This window comes from Cordyceps militaris (assembly GCF_000225605.1).
Source record: "Cordyceps militaris CM01 unplaced genomic scaffold CCM_S00001, whole genome shotgun sequence".
Taxonomy (NCBI): Eukaryota; Fungi; Ascomycota; class Sordariomycetes; order Hypocreales; family Cordycipitaceae; genus Cordyceps; species Cordyceps militaris.
The window spans coordinates 4,609,135-4,625,579 of NW_006271969.1; the positions used below are offsets into that span (position 1 = coordinate 4,609,135).

Genomic DNA, 16,445 nt, shown 5'->3' on the forward strand with positions numbered 1-16,445 from the left:
ATGGCGACGTATTATGGAATGTCTGTGCAGATGACAGAGACGAGGGAGGGGTGTTTGTTGCCAGCTGCCAGTTGCCAGCTGGCAGCCGAGTGCGGACACATTGTTTACATCTACAACAGATACACGCTCCAGAATAAGTAATTGGTAACTAGCAACTCCGATATCAATGGACTCGAGCATGCCATTTTCTATCTTCAGCTGTTTATCGTTTATCTACGGATACTCACAGTCGGATTGTGCCACCAGCCACGCGACATGCTCCGGCCCTCGCGCCAACCATGATAAGCTCCCACACCGGCATCCAACGTTATCTACCCCAGCATCGCTATCGGGATAAGCTGCAAGATGCCCGCCATTTTCGATATCATCACACCCGAGAAGCCATCACTGATGATACGGTTCTTTCCGCCCAAATTCGAGTCCGGTGCTGTCTCCAGCCCAACCCCTGACAATGACAACACAACGGCAGCACTCTGAAACCAAGGACCGAATCGGCTAGCGATATGCCCTCCGCTGCGACACACTCCTCCCACTCACTGCTACCCTGTTGTCGATGCATGCCGGCTTTGATACTCGGCCTCTCCTCAGCCGCCCTAATAATGCAACCAGGGTTCAAGCGGGATAGAGGATTGGACAACTCATGGTGGATGCCATGGCTACACCGTTTCGAGTAATCCGAAGGGCAACTTGGTGCAACCATGCTCTGACATTGTGTACCTGGCCACGATCGCCAAGTTTCTTGCCTCTGAAGCTATACCCCTCAACGACGGCCTGCAAAATCCGGCAGCAGCTTTGAGGCACCAGGAATACCGAGCAAACAATTATCTACCGAGAATTCAGCGTCGCACCGAATCTTGCACATCGAATTGCACACCCCCCCAGGAAATTCAGCATGCTTGCTAATAAAGCGAAGGCTAGCGGGGGATCCGCAAGTGTTCTTGGGTGGTGGCTGGGTTGACGAGCGACATCAATAATACCCCCCGCATCTAGGCGCAAGCCAAGGTGAATAGCAGGTTCAGGTGACACTGACTGAAAAGAGGCAAGATGGGCCACGATGGCGTCCTCACGGAGAACTGGTGCCCACGGCCCTTGCTCTGCCGCACTATTCCAACGGTGAGGTCACCACCACATACCCAACGCCTCGGTTCGGCACTGTTTGGCAAGCCGTCTCAGCCTCTGACACCCGTGACAACCAAAGCCCGTGAGTTGCGCCTCGCCGACTATCTCCACACTCTTGCGTTATTCTTTGATCGATGGCAAGAAAACATCGCCTTGTGGATCCCCAATCGCGTTATGTGAGGCGAGTAAGAACGAAATAGTGCCATTACTTGGAGAAGTGGTGTAAAGGGGGGCATATTCTTAGCTAACGGCCCGCAGCTGATGCTGCCACTGTAGCAAGCGCAGCAACGTTATGCACCGCAGTGTGCCTGGCGTTACCTGGCTTATGCTGATTGGTGCTAGGATGCATGAGGAGCATTATCCAACTTTGCCGGAAACCTGCTCTCTGTAGTCTGTAACAAGTGTTGGACCAGGCCATAGAGGCCAGTAGCCATCCGGGTTTGGGAAGGAAGCTCACCCAGGAATTCACCAGCCGGAAGCCAACCTGCTCTCCACAAGGTGGAACGCTTTGCCCATGCATCATTAGCTGCACCATCCAGTATCAATCAGCTATGTATGGGCCTCTGGCTAGGTCGGCATCAAGCTGGGTTGATGCTGACGGGAGACATGCACAACACCAGGGCCGATCCTGGACAAGCGAAGGAGCACCATGAGCTCTGTCCTCGGATGCCCAAAATCTCACAGGGGAGCCTGACTCTTGCGACTCTAGCCTCATCCTTCACAGGGCACCCCTTGGCGAAAAGGGAGCGACACCAAGCGAGACTGGCGAATAGCGACCCCGTATATACGGATCACCACGACCTGACTAGACGACCAATACGACAACGTCCTACGCTTTACGTTGGCCTTGAAAACACAAGGCGCACAATTCTAACTAATACAAGGTGCAACACGATGGAGCCAAATGAAGCAAGAAACAACGCACCGTTGAAAATATTTGGCGTTTCGTGATGGAGTTTCACGCCCCGTGCAAGATCCTGACAATTATGTGCGCCTGAAAATTTTCCAACGACGAAATTTTCACAGCCCACCTGCTCCCTCGTGTCGCTGTCGACATGCACCTGAGGAGTCGGGACGCTCTGATCTCTGATGCCCATGTCCACAAGACGATGCTGTGGGCACGGGGCGTGTAGTGCAAAATGGCCAGTCCACGATGCACGTTGTCGCCAACGACGGCTTCTCAAGCCCACAAGTGGACATTTACAATCGGCATCGGTGCTAAAAAGTCATGACGTGTGGCGAAGAAATTTTCTTCTCAGGTGCGCAAACCGTCGGCTGTGCCAGCCACATGCCAATGGAACAAATGATTTTTGTATTTCTTGTCCAAAATGCCGAGCCTGAAATAACTAATGAACTAGTGGTGTTGCCCAAACCGACTTCTGACTTTGACCGCTTGAAATTTAACCTTTCTTAGACCTTGAGCAACTCTGCTCGCGGAACCGTATAGATATACTAGTCACAAAGCCGGAGGAGAAGACTCATAGTACCTTATTCGGCTAGTTATCTATAGAGCTCTCTTACTCAGCCACTAATTAGGCAACTGTTCAAAGCCATCTGCGGAAAGTCTTTCAACTCGGCTTATGATACCTCTTCAACGATCTTTCTAGCCATCTTGTCAACAAAGCTGGGTTCATAGCCGGTTCTTGTCAGCCGAAGCACCGACCCGTTCGTTGATCAATTATTCGAGTCATCTTCCCGTGTGAGTGCTACATTCCAGATGGCACCATGTGTCCGTGGATGCGCGGTAGGCTTGGTGTTGTTGTCTAGGACCTGTTTGCCAGTGGCGTGATTTAGCTTTGGAAAGATGCGCCATTGACGCGTAAAAAATACCAAAACAGATTTGACGCGTCACAGGGCCGCTTATTTTGGCTTTTCTTGCCCTGCGCCTCGAACAAGACAAAACAAAACGTAGGCTTCGGGTCAAGGGCTTTGCGAAGAGCCTGATTGACACTTGGCGTGCGCGATGACTGCTTGCAAAGAACATTCTGTGGATATCACAAGTCTTCTTGCGAGAAATGGGTTTAAAAAAATCCACGCAAGTCTCGAATATCATGCCGAGATAACAACGCCAACTGATCGCATTCTGCTGCGCCTGGGCTGCCATCGGGATCGGCAGCCGACTGGGCCGATCTCCCCTCCGGCTGCCGGCCTCCGCGGCATGGGGCTCGCTTTCTTATTCGCGAAACGAAAGAGTAACTGGATGCTGAAACCTCACAGGAGGTACCTTAGCTATACAACTATTTTTGTCTTGGCCTGTCATCATTTGGTGTGCCAGACGTCATTCTCGCCAGCAATGTGAATCGCCACCTGCCCGCGTTTGTGATGCCGAGTTCAAGTCGAGACTTGCAAATTTCACCCAGTGACGTTATTTCTGCGTTTCATGCTCTACCAATAGCTGATATGACACTGAAAATGACATGGACACCCGTTCCACACGGCCGTTGAGGGTAAAACGGACTCGTGTGAAGCTGACGCGGAGTAGCCACATTTATTTCAACTATTTCCGCGATTTACATCATAGCAAGGGGCGCTCAAGTAGTAAATACGCATCTCTATAGATGTGACTGTTGCTTATGCAGATCCAAGATTCTAGACTTGTCTCGACCTGGCTTCGCACGCGACATTTCGTGCCTGTTGCGTCATGTAAGAGTACACAGCCCACGAAACAAAACCCAACGAATCAAGATGAAACAACAAGTCGAAGTGCAACAGTGCCATGCCCAAAACCAACCACGCCACCCGCCAGAGCCGAGTAGAGAAGGAAAAGAAAAAAAACACACCGCAAGTCTCGACTGCATTATCCCTCATAGTCCTCTGTACGATGCCCAAAGCAGGGCAAGGGGTGTGTGCATATGTAACCTCGCCAGGACCCAGAGAAAAAGACCGTTTTCAAACCGGAAATGGGTCGTGTGCCGTCCATGTGGTGGCACCTCACACTCCTTTTCACACCGTTCGCAAAACAAAGGGTGGCCTCGTCGTCGCAAACATCGCCCTCCCCTTCCGGCTCCTAGGATGAGAGCTTGACGACGGGCCCGAAAGCGCGGCAGCTCATGCAGGGCTGGTCGACAATGTAGTCGTCGACGTTGTGCCGGGGTGCCGGAGAGCCGCAAAAGACGAAGTCGCCGGAGACCGCGCGCCGGGCGCCGCACCTGTACATCTCGCGGCGAGCGACGTGCGCGCACACGGCGTAGAACTCGTACCAGCCGCACGGGCAGCGCCCCGGATTGTCGGCGCTCGGCCGCAGCACGTGTTTGAGGACACGCGGTATGTCCTCGGGGCGGATGACGCGGCTTTGGGCGGCGGCGGCAGCGCCGTGGTGCGCCGAGGCAAACGGCGACGGCGCCGCGCTGCGTCGCCAGTGCTGTTGGTCTCTCGGCTGCGGCTCCGCGGGCTCCTCTTGGGAGTCCGGGGCGTCGGAGCTCCCTGTATCTTCTCTCTTGACGCAGGCGCGGACGACGTGGACGACGGGCCGTTCTGTTTTTGTAGCCGTAGACGCTTCCCTCAACCATTCTTCTTCTCGGCGGCTGCTGTCTTTGACGCCGTGCTTCTCTACCTTTACTCCGGCGGGACTCATTCGCAATTCGTCTCGCTCAATGGTTCTCGCGACACCGTCTTCCAGAGGACTACTTGGACACTCATCCTTTGCAGCAGCAGCAGAAGCAGTGTCAGCCTTACCAGAGCATCGCCGCCGTTTCAACTCCAGTGCAGGAATGTGCTCGATATCGCTGGACGACTCATCGCCTCCCTTGCGCTTAGCTGCCGGAGACATCATTGGTACAATTGGGATGGAAATCATGAAAGAGAGCCGTTCCTGGTGGTGTTCTATTGCATGCGTGAGACGGCTTGGCAGCTCGAAAGTGCAACGCGGAAAATGGCCTTGGTGCGGAAATTCACGTTGGGCTCGGTCGCACAAGGCGGCTGCAGCCACGTTGGGGTGTGTATTTTTGTGAGGCGTGCACAAAACTGATCAATGTTGTCTCACAAGTTCTCTAGCTTGAGCTCAGGCAACCGGGCAAGATGTAAACGAGTTGGAAAGTAAATACCAGAGCAACGCAGGCCGAGAGGAAGAGAAAGAAGCACAGGTCGACAGAAAGAGCAGCACAGGCCGTGAGAAAGAGCTACTGGAGTCGGCATATTGGTACTCGGGCTTTTCTGTCCATGAAAACATGACAATAAAGTCACATGTAGTTAGAATACTACGACATGCTAGCATCTATACACCGAAAGAGGTGCTTTTATACATAAATAATCTGGCTTAATAATAACAGCGAAACCAGCTTATGCCGCTTGCTCCGTAATATCATGATAATCCATACTAACACACTCTTCAATCGACAACATCTTGACACCCTGAGTCTTCAGAGTTGCACTATATTTCGGAGTACCCTTCAGCACACCGATACAAGCCTCTCGAAGGGCCTCCTCTGTGCTCTCTGATTCCTTCAGCAGGGTCCGCACAGCTCCAAGCTCACCAAGAACCTTGGCGTAGGCCTCGCATGCCTGGCTTGAGACGGTCTTGAAGCCGTTTCCTTTCATGCTGCTCAACATAATAGACCGCAGCGATTCGGGCGCAATCTGTTCGTTCTCGTCGAGGCCAGTCAAAAGCTGGAGCAGCAACTGGCGATCAGCCACCGTCCCCAATTGCGTTGCTAGCAACTGGGAGCAACTTTGCATGCATGCTGCCGCATCTTCGACAATCTCGGGGCTTCGTTTCCACGAGTTGCTCGAGTGAATTCGGCGAATCCACTCAGACATAACGACGAGTGAGCCACTACGAGCAGACACTCTGAGAGCGAGAGCCAGCAAGCGGTGATCAGGTTCCATTCCGTCCTTGGACAACTTCTCCAACAAGCTGCCAACTAGTGCGAGGCAGCTCACAAACTGATTTCTGCGCGCCTGTTCCGATTCGAGTATCTCGATGCAGCGTTTCCGAATCTCGCTAGGTACATCTGCAGCAGCTTTAGCCCGAGGACCAAAGTGTGTCTTGATGTTTGCAGAGGACCACAGATTATGGCGTAACAACCGTCGTATACCGACGACAGAGGTATGTGATTGCAGAGCCTCTACAAGCTCCGAGGAACTGAGTGCTGCTTCGCGATTTTTGCTCTTCACGCTATCGGTGCTGTAGCTCCGCAGAAGCATCCATTCCAATAGGAGGACGTCGGAGGCGCTCGCATGACCCGGGATCCCGTTTTCGCGACGCAAGGCCTCGATCAAGTGGGAGCCTTCCAAAGTGTCTAGACATGGAGCCTCTGCGGGAGCAGCGCCGTCGCTACTGAGCGGCCCGTGGAGTGCAGCGGACAGAAGGTCGTGTGAGCTAAGTCTCCAGATATTGGACGGGCTGGCGGCAATATCTTGCGCTCGTTTGCGCGACTCAACCAGTTTGCTCTCCAAATCGGCAAGCTTTAGCTTAACTTCTTCTCGTTTGTGATTGACGCGCCACTTTGTCAGCTGCAGTGCCTCGTCCTTGTCGTCAAATGTGCGCACATTGCGAGATCCCTCCGCATCAAGGTCCAGCAGCAGGTTGGGCATCTCAAAGAACTGCTGGTTGCCTGGGGCGGCATTAGGATCTTGAACAGGCTGGCGCTTGGATATGGTGTAGTAGACTTGGTCGTTCTTATCCACCCTGCGCTGAAATGTCTTGAAGCGCCGTTGTGTCGCGACACGATGAGGTCTCGTGCTCGTGCTCGTGGGTCGCCACGCCCGCTGGACGATCAGACTCATCGTGAGAGGTCACCCAGGGCAGAGAAGTCGTGGGATCGATTCCGAAACTCACTCACACCGCTTGTAATGGGCGCCTGGAGGCACTTGTAGGCTATCTGCTGTTGGAATTAGGTATGTCGAGCGTACCTCGCGAGCAGAGTTTCGTCTGAACAGTCTGGGGAAAGCGGGACAAGTCGTCAGGGCAGGGGGCGAGCAGTTCCCCAGGGAGGGTACAGATCAAGCGAGGTTGGGGAGGATTACGGTCGCACATTAGCTCCGGTTCGCCAAAAGTGCAAATAGGCCACCACTATATATATAGATATATAAATTTATTTTTTATTATAGTAAATAATTAATCCTAAGCACTATTATATATAATTTAGAAATTTCTATTAAGTTTTATCTATTATATACCTCTAGTCATCCTCACTATAATTTCTTACTTCTTAGTGGCTGCGTGGCTATAGTGGCCGCGTGACTATACAACACCCTATTGTGCGAACAGTGGGGGTGTGGCACGTGTAATGTGCGACTGTAGAGGATACCTCATCCGAGTGTGGCAGGCTTCAGGAATTCATCAAAAACAAACGCCACGCCGCATCAAATCATCAAAGCATTATCAAAACAATACGAATTCATCATGTCGCGTCGCACTACGTCTACGTACCAGTCAAGCCCTGCCTATATTGAGTGCAAAGCAGGAAAAGACGGCGAAAAATGGCCTGAAAAGGCCACAGAAGCGCCGACCGCCTCTGATGGCTCTTCAAAGGCGCAGGACCGCATGGCGCGCTTCAAGGCGCTCCAGGCGCGCGCGAAAAACTCTTCCCAGACAAATATGAAGGAGGTCACCCGCGAGTCGCAGCGCCTGGCCGAGGACCCGGCACAGCTCACAGCCCTGCGGCGGCGGCACGACATTGCGGCGCACAAGCTGCTCAAGGCCGATACGGAGGACGCCGGCGAGGACTTTGAGCGCAAGCGGGCGTGGGACTGGACCATCGACGAGAGCGAGAAGTGGGACAGGCGCGTCAAGAAGAAGGAGGCGCACCGCGACAACAACGCCTTCCAGGACTACCAGGACGAGAGCAACAAGGTCTACAAGCGCCAGCTCAAGAACCTCGATGTCGACCTCGACGCGTACACCAAGCAGAAGCTCGCCGCCATTGAAAAGGCGGCCGCGGCGGGCAGCTTGGAGATTGTCGAGACCGAGGACGGCGAGATGATTGCCGTGGACAAGGACGGCACGTTTTACGCCACGGCCGACTCGACGTCGTTTGCGCAGAATAAACCCGACAAGTCAGCCATTGACCGGCTCGTCGCCGACATCAACAGGGCCGAGGCGCAGAGCTTGAAGAAGAGAAAGGATCGCCAGGCCAAGAATGGCGACGATGGCGACATTACATACATCAACGAGAAGAACAAGCAGTTCAACCAAAAGCTGGCGCGCTTCTACGACAAGTACACGTCTGATATTCGCGATAGCTTTGAACGCGGCACCATGATTTGAGGGAGACGATGACTTGAGAAAGGGTTACGGTTCGGTTTATTGTACAGTCTAGCTTTAGCGTTTGCATTGGCGTTTCGGGGAATAAAATTTCGGGGAGACGATTTTACAACATTGTTTTCCTCCATGCCTTGTGCGCCAGCTCCTCCATCTGCGGAGTCTCAACCGGTCCGTGAATCTCCTCATCCGCGAGCGCTTCTACCACCGCTTCGGCAACCATTTCCACCTTGACCGGCTTGGCGCCCGCGGCACCCATGAATGTGCTCAGATACCCGCCGGTTACCTTGTTGAAGAGCGCGCCGGCACCGGCCATGGCCGCTAGTCCCATGGTCACCTTTCTCGACTCGTCAAACATAAAGGGCGGCCGGAAGAAGACGCCCCTCATCCCTGGAAACTCGTTGGCGATGGTGTTCTCCGCCTGGCGCTTGGTCGTGATGTATCGCTGCGGCAGCATGGGCGACCCGCCAGCGGCCGAGATGTAGCAAAAGGCCTTGGTCTTGGCGTCCGAGGCATGGCGCGCCAGAGCAATTGCGCTGTCCCGGTTCATGACCTCGTAGGAGAACTGGTCGTTGGGGTTAGGCGGCTTGATGTCTTCGCCGGGCTTGGCCTCGAGCGGGTTGATACCGCGGTCCTTTGTGGCGGCAAAGGCCTTTTGGAAGCCGGCAATGGGGGACTCACGACCAGACACAAGTCCCTTGTAGTCGGCTTCAAGTAGGATGCCCATGCTGTGGACGACATAGTCGGCGCCTTGCAGGAATGGCGCATAAGATGATGGCTTGAGAATGTCCCCTTTTTCCCACGTAACTTGGTGCGACCAACTCGGCGCAGCGGCCGACGAAGTGACGTTGTCCCATTTCGGCTGTCCAGAGCGGCTTGAACGTTGTGAGTGAAGACGCATCAAATAACAAGTCCCATGATCCATACCTGATAGAAATAACATCCCACCCTCTTCCTACAGCATACTTGCATATCCTTGATCCCAAAAAGCCGTTGCCTCCGCAGACGACGAGTCTCTTTGCTGCTGCGGCCATTGTGGATAGCTGTCGGACTGAGTGTGTGCTTGGCTAGGTCGAATTGAGCTGCTGCGCAGTGGTATACGTCTTAGCAGCACTTGTTTCGAGTAAATTAGGCGAGTATATGTCAGTTTTGATGGCGAATTCCCACAAGAATGGATATGAAGACGTAATTTGGAGACAAAGGAAGTCAGATCAGAACGTGAAATAATGAAGTCATGTCGCCGCGCCAGCGATCGAGGAAGCTGTGGTGGGGCCGTAGCAGCCATTTTTGTTCCTTAGGCAGGCCCCTGTTTAGCGGCTTCGTAGCGCCGAATGCGATGCTGCGGCCCCGAAAACCATCTCTTTTCTTTTTCATCACTACTAGTTCATCGAGTTATCCCAAGGCGCGATCGAAGCCATTGCCGCAAACGGCTTCCCCTTACATCCGGTACCCTTTATCCCAGACTAGACGCGCGACTGCAGCTACTCCTCCCACCGCTCCGCTGTCCCGCCCATCATGGCGCCCAACAACCAGCTCGGCAAGCGAGTCAAGCTGACCCAAGTCCGCCGCCCATTCATTATCGGCTCGACAGCAGTTCCTTTCAACGAAACGAACCCGCGTCCAGTCGGCGCGCCCGACAATCACACACACTCGTGGTCCGTCTTTGTAAAAGGCCTCGAAGACACAGATATTACGTACTGGCTGCGACGCGTTCAGTTCAAGCTGCACGAGTCGATCCCAAATCATGTGCGCAGTGCGTCTACCCTCTCCCACGAGCCGTCGCATTGATCGACTCAAAGACCCAAACACTAACCACGCCATTCTGAACCGCAGTGATCGAAGGCGAAGTTGGCATGCCCTTCACGGTGAGCGAAACGGGTTGGGGCGAATTTGATATCACCGTTAAGCTATATTACGTCAATGAATCCGGCGAGAAACCGCAAACCTTATATCATTACTTGCGCCTGCATCCGTTTGGAAGAACCGAGGAAGAGAAGCAGGCCATGGTAACGAAAAACGGTGAAGTCCGCGCGTGGAGCTACGAGGAGCAACTCTTCAACGAGCCGTACGAGGTCTTCTTCAATATCCTGACGAGCGGTGCCGTCCCCAAGGGTTGGAAAACGGCCGGGGGAGGCAAGGGCAAAGGGAAGAACCGTCCGACACCGCCGCTCCCAGCCCCTGACAGCGAAACCGTGTGGGAGCGGTCCGCGATGATCCCCCAACACAACCGACCCGGGCAGCCGTTTAGCCGCGAGACCGAGGCGGCCGAAATCAAGCGGCTCAAGGACGCGCAGGCCAAGACGGAGGAGATGAGCGCCAAGGTTCTCGCGGAGCTCAAGGGCAAGGAGGATCTGCTGGCGAGGCTCAAGGCAGAGAACGCGGCGGCTTCGGGTGCAGCGGTGGCGGCCAAACCAGCTTAGAAGGCTGGTGGCGCTCGACCGCGGCCACCGCAGACCACGCGCAAGGCCAAACCCAAGGCCACGACGAGTGTGAGGGTCGCGCTCCGGCCTAGGGCGGATTCCGGGTTGTCGGCGCAATCTACTGCGGAAGAGTAAATTCGGCTGCCTTGCGTCGTTGGAAGCTGTCACCCAGGACGTGCAGTTGTTCGGCGGCAGTGTCGACCCATGGGCTCGACCAGCATCAATATCACAAGCACAAGCTGCATAAAGCGCATACACATGCCGACGATCCATGCGTCAAATACGAAGCTGTGCAGGAGCTGCAGAGACGGGTCGGCTGCATGCAATTGTGGCTGATCCAGGCGCGATATCGGCCCCAAACAAGGACCGACGTGCTCAAACTCAACATCTCGCTGCAGAAAGAGCAAAATACGCCGTGTTGTTCTGTCGGAACATTGATAGAGGGCATAATAACATGGGACAATACACGAGCTTAGCGGCCTCGAATTAGCACTCGCGTGGTGTTGCCGTCGCCTAGACTCATGCAGATAGTCCACTAATTATCTTTACCACTTCCAATGCCGTTCCGGTGAAAACTCCTATACCATTTTGAATAGCTTGGATCTACAAAGTCGGGCCCGCGGGCACCATGCGCCACGCCGTCTCCCCCGCACTACTACTCCCCAAACTACGGACGAAATAGGACGGTTGCGCCTTACACCTCGTCACAAGTTCTTGCCGAGTTGAAAAGTAATCAGGTCTTTTTATTTTCTTTCATATCTACTTGCCAGAACTTTGTCGTACTTACCCTCATCCAGAACCATATTCAAGACGATGGCTGCCAATTGGGAGACCAGGGCGGCAGAGCGCCGCCAGCAGCTGAGCAACACCATCCCAGAGGCCTGGCGACTCAAGCCGGAGCTGCTCAGTGAGCTGAAGACGCCGCTGCAAGAGTCTGACAATAATGTGCTCGAGCTTGGTATCTGCAAACGCTCTGGAATATTCTCCGGGAAGGAGCTTGAAATCACAGAGTCGTATAATGTGACCGAGTTGCTGGCGGCGCTCGCTGGCGGAAAGCTCACGGCGCTGGAGGTCACGACTGCGTTTTGCAAACGTGCCGCCATTGCCCACCAACTTGTACAGACCTCCCTTCTCCTGTTTGTGCTCACTCGGCGTGCAGCTAATTGCGTGGTGACTATAGCTCAATTGCTGCACGGAAATCTTCTTCGACAAGGCGCTGCAGAGGGCGGAGGAGCTCGATGCCCGCCGCGCGCAGGGCGAGCCCCTCGGTCCCTTTCACGGCCTACCGGTCAGCATCAAGGACAACATTCAAGTGGAGGGGGTGCCGGCGACGCTGGGCCTGGTATGCTTCTTTGACTACGTGTCGGACAAGAACTCGGCCGTCGTCGACATCATCCTCGCGAGCGGCGGCGTCATCTACTGCAAGACCAACGTGCCGCAGACCATGATGGTGAGTCTTTGGTACCTAGAGAAGGTGTCACGCGAGACCGGCACGTTAATGCGCTGCCTGCGCAGACTGTGGACAGCCACAACAACATCTTTGGACGAACCTTGAACCCGCTCAACACGAGCCTTTCGGCTGGTGGCTCTAGCGGTGGTGAAGGTGCCATTGTCGGTTTCCGAGGCTCGCCACTGGGCCTGGGCACTGATGTAGGAGGTACGCACTAACTAATGACTAGGTAGACACGCTCGTCTATGTTGCAGAAATGTGCTGACCTCTATCATAGGTTCTGTTCGATTCCCAGCTGCCTGCAATGGCATCTACGGGTTCCGTCCTACCGTGGGACGTATCCCCGCTGGAGATGTAAAGCTATGCGTCGACCCGGGTATGCGCCAGGTCAAATCATGCATCGGCCCGCTCGCCGGCGACGTAGACGCACTCGACATCCTCATGAAGGTCATCGTCAACGCCCGCCCCTGGAAGCTCGACGCGACCGCCGCCGACCTGCCGTGGCGCGAGGTCAAGCTCGACGCCGGCCAGAAGCTCCGCATCGGCGTCATGGCCGAGGACCCAACGTTCCCTCTGCACCCGCCGATTCGTGCCTCCCTCGCCGCGGCGTCGGATAAGCTCGCCGCCGCCGGCCACGACATAATCCTGCTGCAACCGTCCGAGTGCCTCTTCTGGGAGGCCATACAGACGGCGTTTGGGCTGTACTCGCTCGACCCGACGGGGGCGCGCCTCGTGGACGAGGCCGGCGAGCCGCCGATCCCCTCACGCGCCAACCTGCTGAAGGGCCTCACGTTTGCGCCGTGGACGTACCTAGCGGACGCGGCGGACCTCGAGGGCCTGGCGCGGCTGTCGGCGCTCAACGTCAAGAGGGCCGCGATTGCAGGCGCGTGGCATGCAGCGTACACTATGCACAACCTGGATGTGGTGATTGGGCCGCTGATGCAGCACACGGCAGCGCCGCATGACGAGTTTGCCAGTTCGGCGTACGGCACCATTTTTAACCTGATTGATGTAGGTGCTTTTTTCTTTCTGGTTTGGGTGGGAAACGAAAAGCAGCTTGGCTAACTAACCTGCTGCAGTATCCGGCATGTGTCATTCCTTTTGGCAAGGCTGCAGCCAAGGAAGGCGAGACCTTTGAGCTGAAGCCCGGACAGTATGCGTCAGAGTGTGAGTATTGTGTCATTTTATTCACCCTGGTAGTGTTTACTAATTCGCAAACATAGACAAGCCGGCAAAATCGGAGGGCATGCCTTGCACCATCCAGGTTGTGACGCCGACGATGCGTGACGAGGAATGCCTGGCCATCTCCAAAATCATCGACAGCCTTAACAAGTAGAGAGCGTAGCCGCAAGTAACTAGCCAAGGAACGTGACTGACGGACTCGGGTTGTGTTTCACAACCAGGCACCCGCTGCGACAGGAAAGGCGCATCTAGCGTTGTGAAGCTGCAGCCAGCGTTGGCACAGATAAGCCCCAGATAGGAAATAGAATGCTCAACTCAGTTCATCCGACGTCTTGGAGGGTGTCACAGGATAGGGTATTTTTGGCGGACAACTTACTTGTCACAAACTTTCCGAGACCAGACGGTGGCACAAGATGTTTTTAGTCGTGTCCAACTGCGACGTCTGCATTTACAGCCAGCCACGGGGAAGATAGTACAGGCCCTCCCGGGGTGTTTTACAGTGGGCTTTTACAGGGGAGCCGGTGTGCTGCCCGCACTTCAGGTGCCGAGTGTGGAGGCTTTCAGGCCCGCCTGACGCCTGTCAACGGCTGACCCAGACGCCCTCAGTCACAAGGGTCCCATCGGGCCGCTGACCCCCGTCTGTCCTCTGACATCGTGGCTGGCTGGGTTCCTGTTCCTTACCTACGCTGGCGTTTCCGAGCCATCATCACCATTTCCTTCGACCCCTCAAACCACCCCATTCTCTACAATCGCCGCTTTCTTTTTTTTTTGGTCTTCTTGGCGGGTGAATAGTGCGGGAAACAAGAAGCCTGCCTGCTGCTCTGCCCTCCTCTCCCCTCCGACGGGGGTCACCCGCCGCCCATCGTCGCCGCACACCGGAACCGCGCGGACCGCCCAGCAGATTCGATCCGGCATCGAATTCTCGACTATATACAACGCAGCTGGGCTGCGGACAGATCTCAGTACATTCCATCTCCCCGCGCACATACGCACAAACACACAAAATCCCGCGCAATCGCCATGAGAAGCACCGACAAGGTCATGCCCCGACACGGGTCGTCACACGCAGCAGAGTACGAGCCCTTGACGGGACCTGACACGCCGACCGAGATGCAGCCTGAAGACATTATCCTCGACGACGACGACGACGACGAGTTCAGCGCCGACAGCTCGCCGGACGAACCGCCCTTTTCGTGGGTTGACTATGGCGTCTTTGTCTTCCTGGGTCTGGCAATGCTCTGGGCATGGTAAGCCCTCCCCCCCTCCCCTTCATCGTCCCCAGTTCATTCCGCAACAGGAGAACTAATTCCAAATTGCTACTGAAAAACAGGAACATGTTCCTCGCCGCCGCGCCCTACTTTGAATCGCGCTTCCAGGGCAGCCCCTGGATCAAGACCAACTTCCAACCCACTATCATGACCGTCTCGACCACCACCAGCCTCGCCGCCGTCCTCATCCTCACCAAGCGCCAGCGCAGCGCCTCGTACCCCCTCCGCATCAGCTGCGGCCTGCTCCTCAACGTCGCCACCTTTGCGCTCCTCACCGCCTCCACCACCGTCGCCCTCGGCGTCTCCCCGGTCGCCTACTTCGTCTTCGTCCTCGCCATGGTCGCCGCCACGTCCGTCGCCACCGGCCTGCTGCAGAACGGCGCGCTCGCCTTCGCCTCCAGCTACGGCCGCCCCGAGTACATGCAGGCCCTCGTCACCGGCCAGGGCGTCGCCGGCATGCTGCCCGCGCTGGCCGAGGTCCTCAGCGTGCTGCTCTTCCCGTCGGGCGGCAGCGGCGATCGCAGCAGCGACGCGTCAGTGTCGACGGCAGCGGCCGAGGGCAAGACGTCGGCGTTTGTGTACTTTTTGGCCGCCGTTGTCATCTCCGTCGTCGCCATGGTCGCCATGATCCCGCTCCGGCGCCAAAACAAGCGCAACGCCCAGTACCGCGTCCTCCGCCCGGCCGGCGCCGCCGACGAGGACACAGACGAGGACGACCGGTCCGCCCCCGCGCGCAAGGTCGTCCCCATGCGCGTGCTCTTTGCCAAGCTGCGGTGGCTGGCCCTCGGCGTCGCCCTCATCTTCACCACCACCATGTTCTTCCCCGTCTTCACCGCCAAGATCCGCTCCGTCCGCGAGCCCGCCGACCCCTGGGCCGGCGGGCTTTTGGCCCCCGACGCCTTCATCCCCCTCGCCTTCTTCGTCTGGAACTGCGGCGACTTTGCCGGCCGGGTGGCGACGGCCCTGGGATCCGCCCGTCGCGGCCTCGGCGCCAACTCGTCCCGCGGCGGCCGCCCCAAGCTGCTCTTCAAGCTCGCCGCGCTCCGCATCGTCCAGCTCCCGCTCTACCTGCTCTGCAACATTGGCGGCCGCGGCGCCGCCGTCCCCAGCGACCTCTTTTACCTGCTCCTCGTCCAGCTGCCCTTTGGCCTCACCAACGGCTGGCTCTGCGCCCGCCTCATGACCTCGGCCGGCAGCTGGGTCGACGAGGGCGAGCGCGAGGCCGCTGGTGGTTTTATGGGCATGTGCCTCATCATCGGTCTCACGGCCGGCAGCCTGCTGAGTTTTTCAATTGCCGGCATATAAATTACTTGGGGGGAGGGGAGGGGTTGCACAAGCCCACTCGTACTACATTCTACATACACGTTGCATGTTGGGCGGCCTCTAAATTCCTTTTTACAGTATCGTGCGACGCCATAGAGCGCTCTAGAGGAAAGCGTCTTGTTTTCTTGTTCTATAACGACCATCATTACGAAGCTAATGTACATTTATTCCAAATATAATAAAAAAAAGCGACATCGGGAGAAGAAGAAGATGATGATGAAGCAAAATTAGCAAGTATGACCCCCCGATGATGATGATGATGATGATTGACTGTCCAAATATCAAACGCGCCAGTCCAATGCAAAAAAAAAAAAAAAGCAAGACAAAAAGAACCAAGGTATCCCCGTGTATCATTCGTTCAAAGCAAAAGAGCATCACCTCCTTGTTATATCGTCTGTACTGTTGGTACCTCTAACGGTCTCTGTGATGCGTACGTGTGTGCATCAGCTGCCCTGTCAAGTGAGGCGGCGGGCGGTGTGGAT

General features: G+C 55.8%; 7 protein-coding genes across 7 annotated transcripts; 4 read left to right on the forward strand and 3 right to left on the reverse strand.

The window, feature by feature from the left end:
• Positions 1–4,126: 4,126 nt before the first annotated feature.
• On the reverse strand, positions 4,127–4,888 carry CCM_01427 (uncharacterized protein; the record flags this gene model as incomplete). The annotated part of the gene is made up of 1 exon (XM_006666583.1): positions 4,127–4,888. One exon carries the CDS (start codon positions 4,886–4,888, stop codon positions 4,127–4,129), a length of 762 nt encoding a protein of 253 aa, XP_006666646.1.
• Positions 4,889–5,397: 509 nt separating this feature from the next.
• On the reverse strand, positions 5,398–6,843 carry CCM_01428 (uncharacterized protein; the record flags this gene model as incomplete). Its single annotated transcript, XM_006666584.1, has 1 exon — positions 5,398–6,843. One exon carries the CDS (start codon positions 6,841–6,843, stop codon positions 5,398–5,400), a length of 1,446 nt encoding a protein of 481 aa, XP_006666647.1.
• Positions 6,844–7,462: 619 nt separating this feature from the next.
• On the forward strand, positions 7,463–8,326 carry CCM_01429 (pre-mRNA splicing factor syf2; the record flags this gene model as incomplete). Its single annotated transcript, XM_006666585.1, has 1 exon — positions 7,463–8,326. One exon carries the CDS (start codon positions 7,463–7,465, stop codon positions 8,324–8,326), a length of 864 nt encoding a protein of 287 aa, XP_006666648.1.
• Positions 8,327–8,429: 103 nt separating this feature from the next.
• Positions 8,430–9,354, reverse strand: CCM_01430 (NAD dependent epimerase/dehydratase family protein; the record flags this gene model as incomplete). Its single annotated transcript, XM_006666586.1, has 2 exons — positions 8,430–9,195; positions 9,248–9,354. 2 exons carry the CDS (start codon positions 9,352–9,354, stop codon positions 8,430–8,432), a joined length of 873 nt encoding a protein of 290 aa, XP_006666649.1.
• A 481-nt stretch (positions 9,355–9,835) lies between these two features.
• On the forward strand, positions 9,836–10,740 carry CCM_01431 (histone acetyltransferase subuni, putative; the record flags this gene model as incomplete). The annotated part of the gene is made up of 2 exons (XM_006666587.1): positions 9,836–10,073; positions 10,154–10,740. 2 exons carry the CDS (start codon positions 9,836–9,838, stop codon positions 10,738–10,740), a joined length of 825 nt encoding a protein of 274 aa, XP_006666650.1.
• Positions 10,741–11,553: 813 nt separating this feature from the next.
• Positions 11,554–13,526, forward strand: CCM_01432 (fatty-acid amide hydrolase; the record flags this gene model as incomplete). The annotated part of the gene is made up of 6 exons (XM_006666588.1): positions 11,554–11,856; positions 11,921–12,190; positions 12,256–12,397; positions 12,468–13,201; positions 13,270–13,357; positions 13,414–13,526. The coding sequence occupies 6 exons, from the start codon at positions 11,554–11,556 to the stop codon at positions 13,524–13,526; spliced, it is 1,650 nt and encodes a 549-aa protein (XP_006666651.1).
• An 866-nt stretch (positions 13,527–14,392) lies between these two features.
• CCM_01433 (nucleoside transporter family) lies at positions 14,393–15,945 on the forward strand (the record flags this gene model as incomplete). Its single annotated transcript, XM_006666589.1, has 2 exons — positions 14,393–14,619; positions 14,703–15,945. The coding sequence occupies 2 exons, from the start codon at positions 14,393–14,395 to the stop codon at positions 15,943–15,945; spliced, it is 1,470 nt and encodes a 489-aa protein (XP_006666652.1).
• Positions 15,946–16,445: the final 500 nt, after the last annotated feature.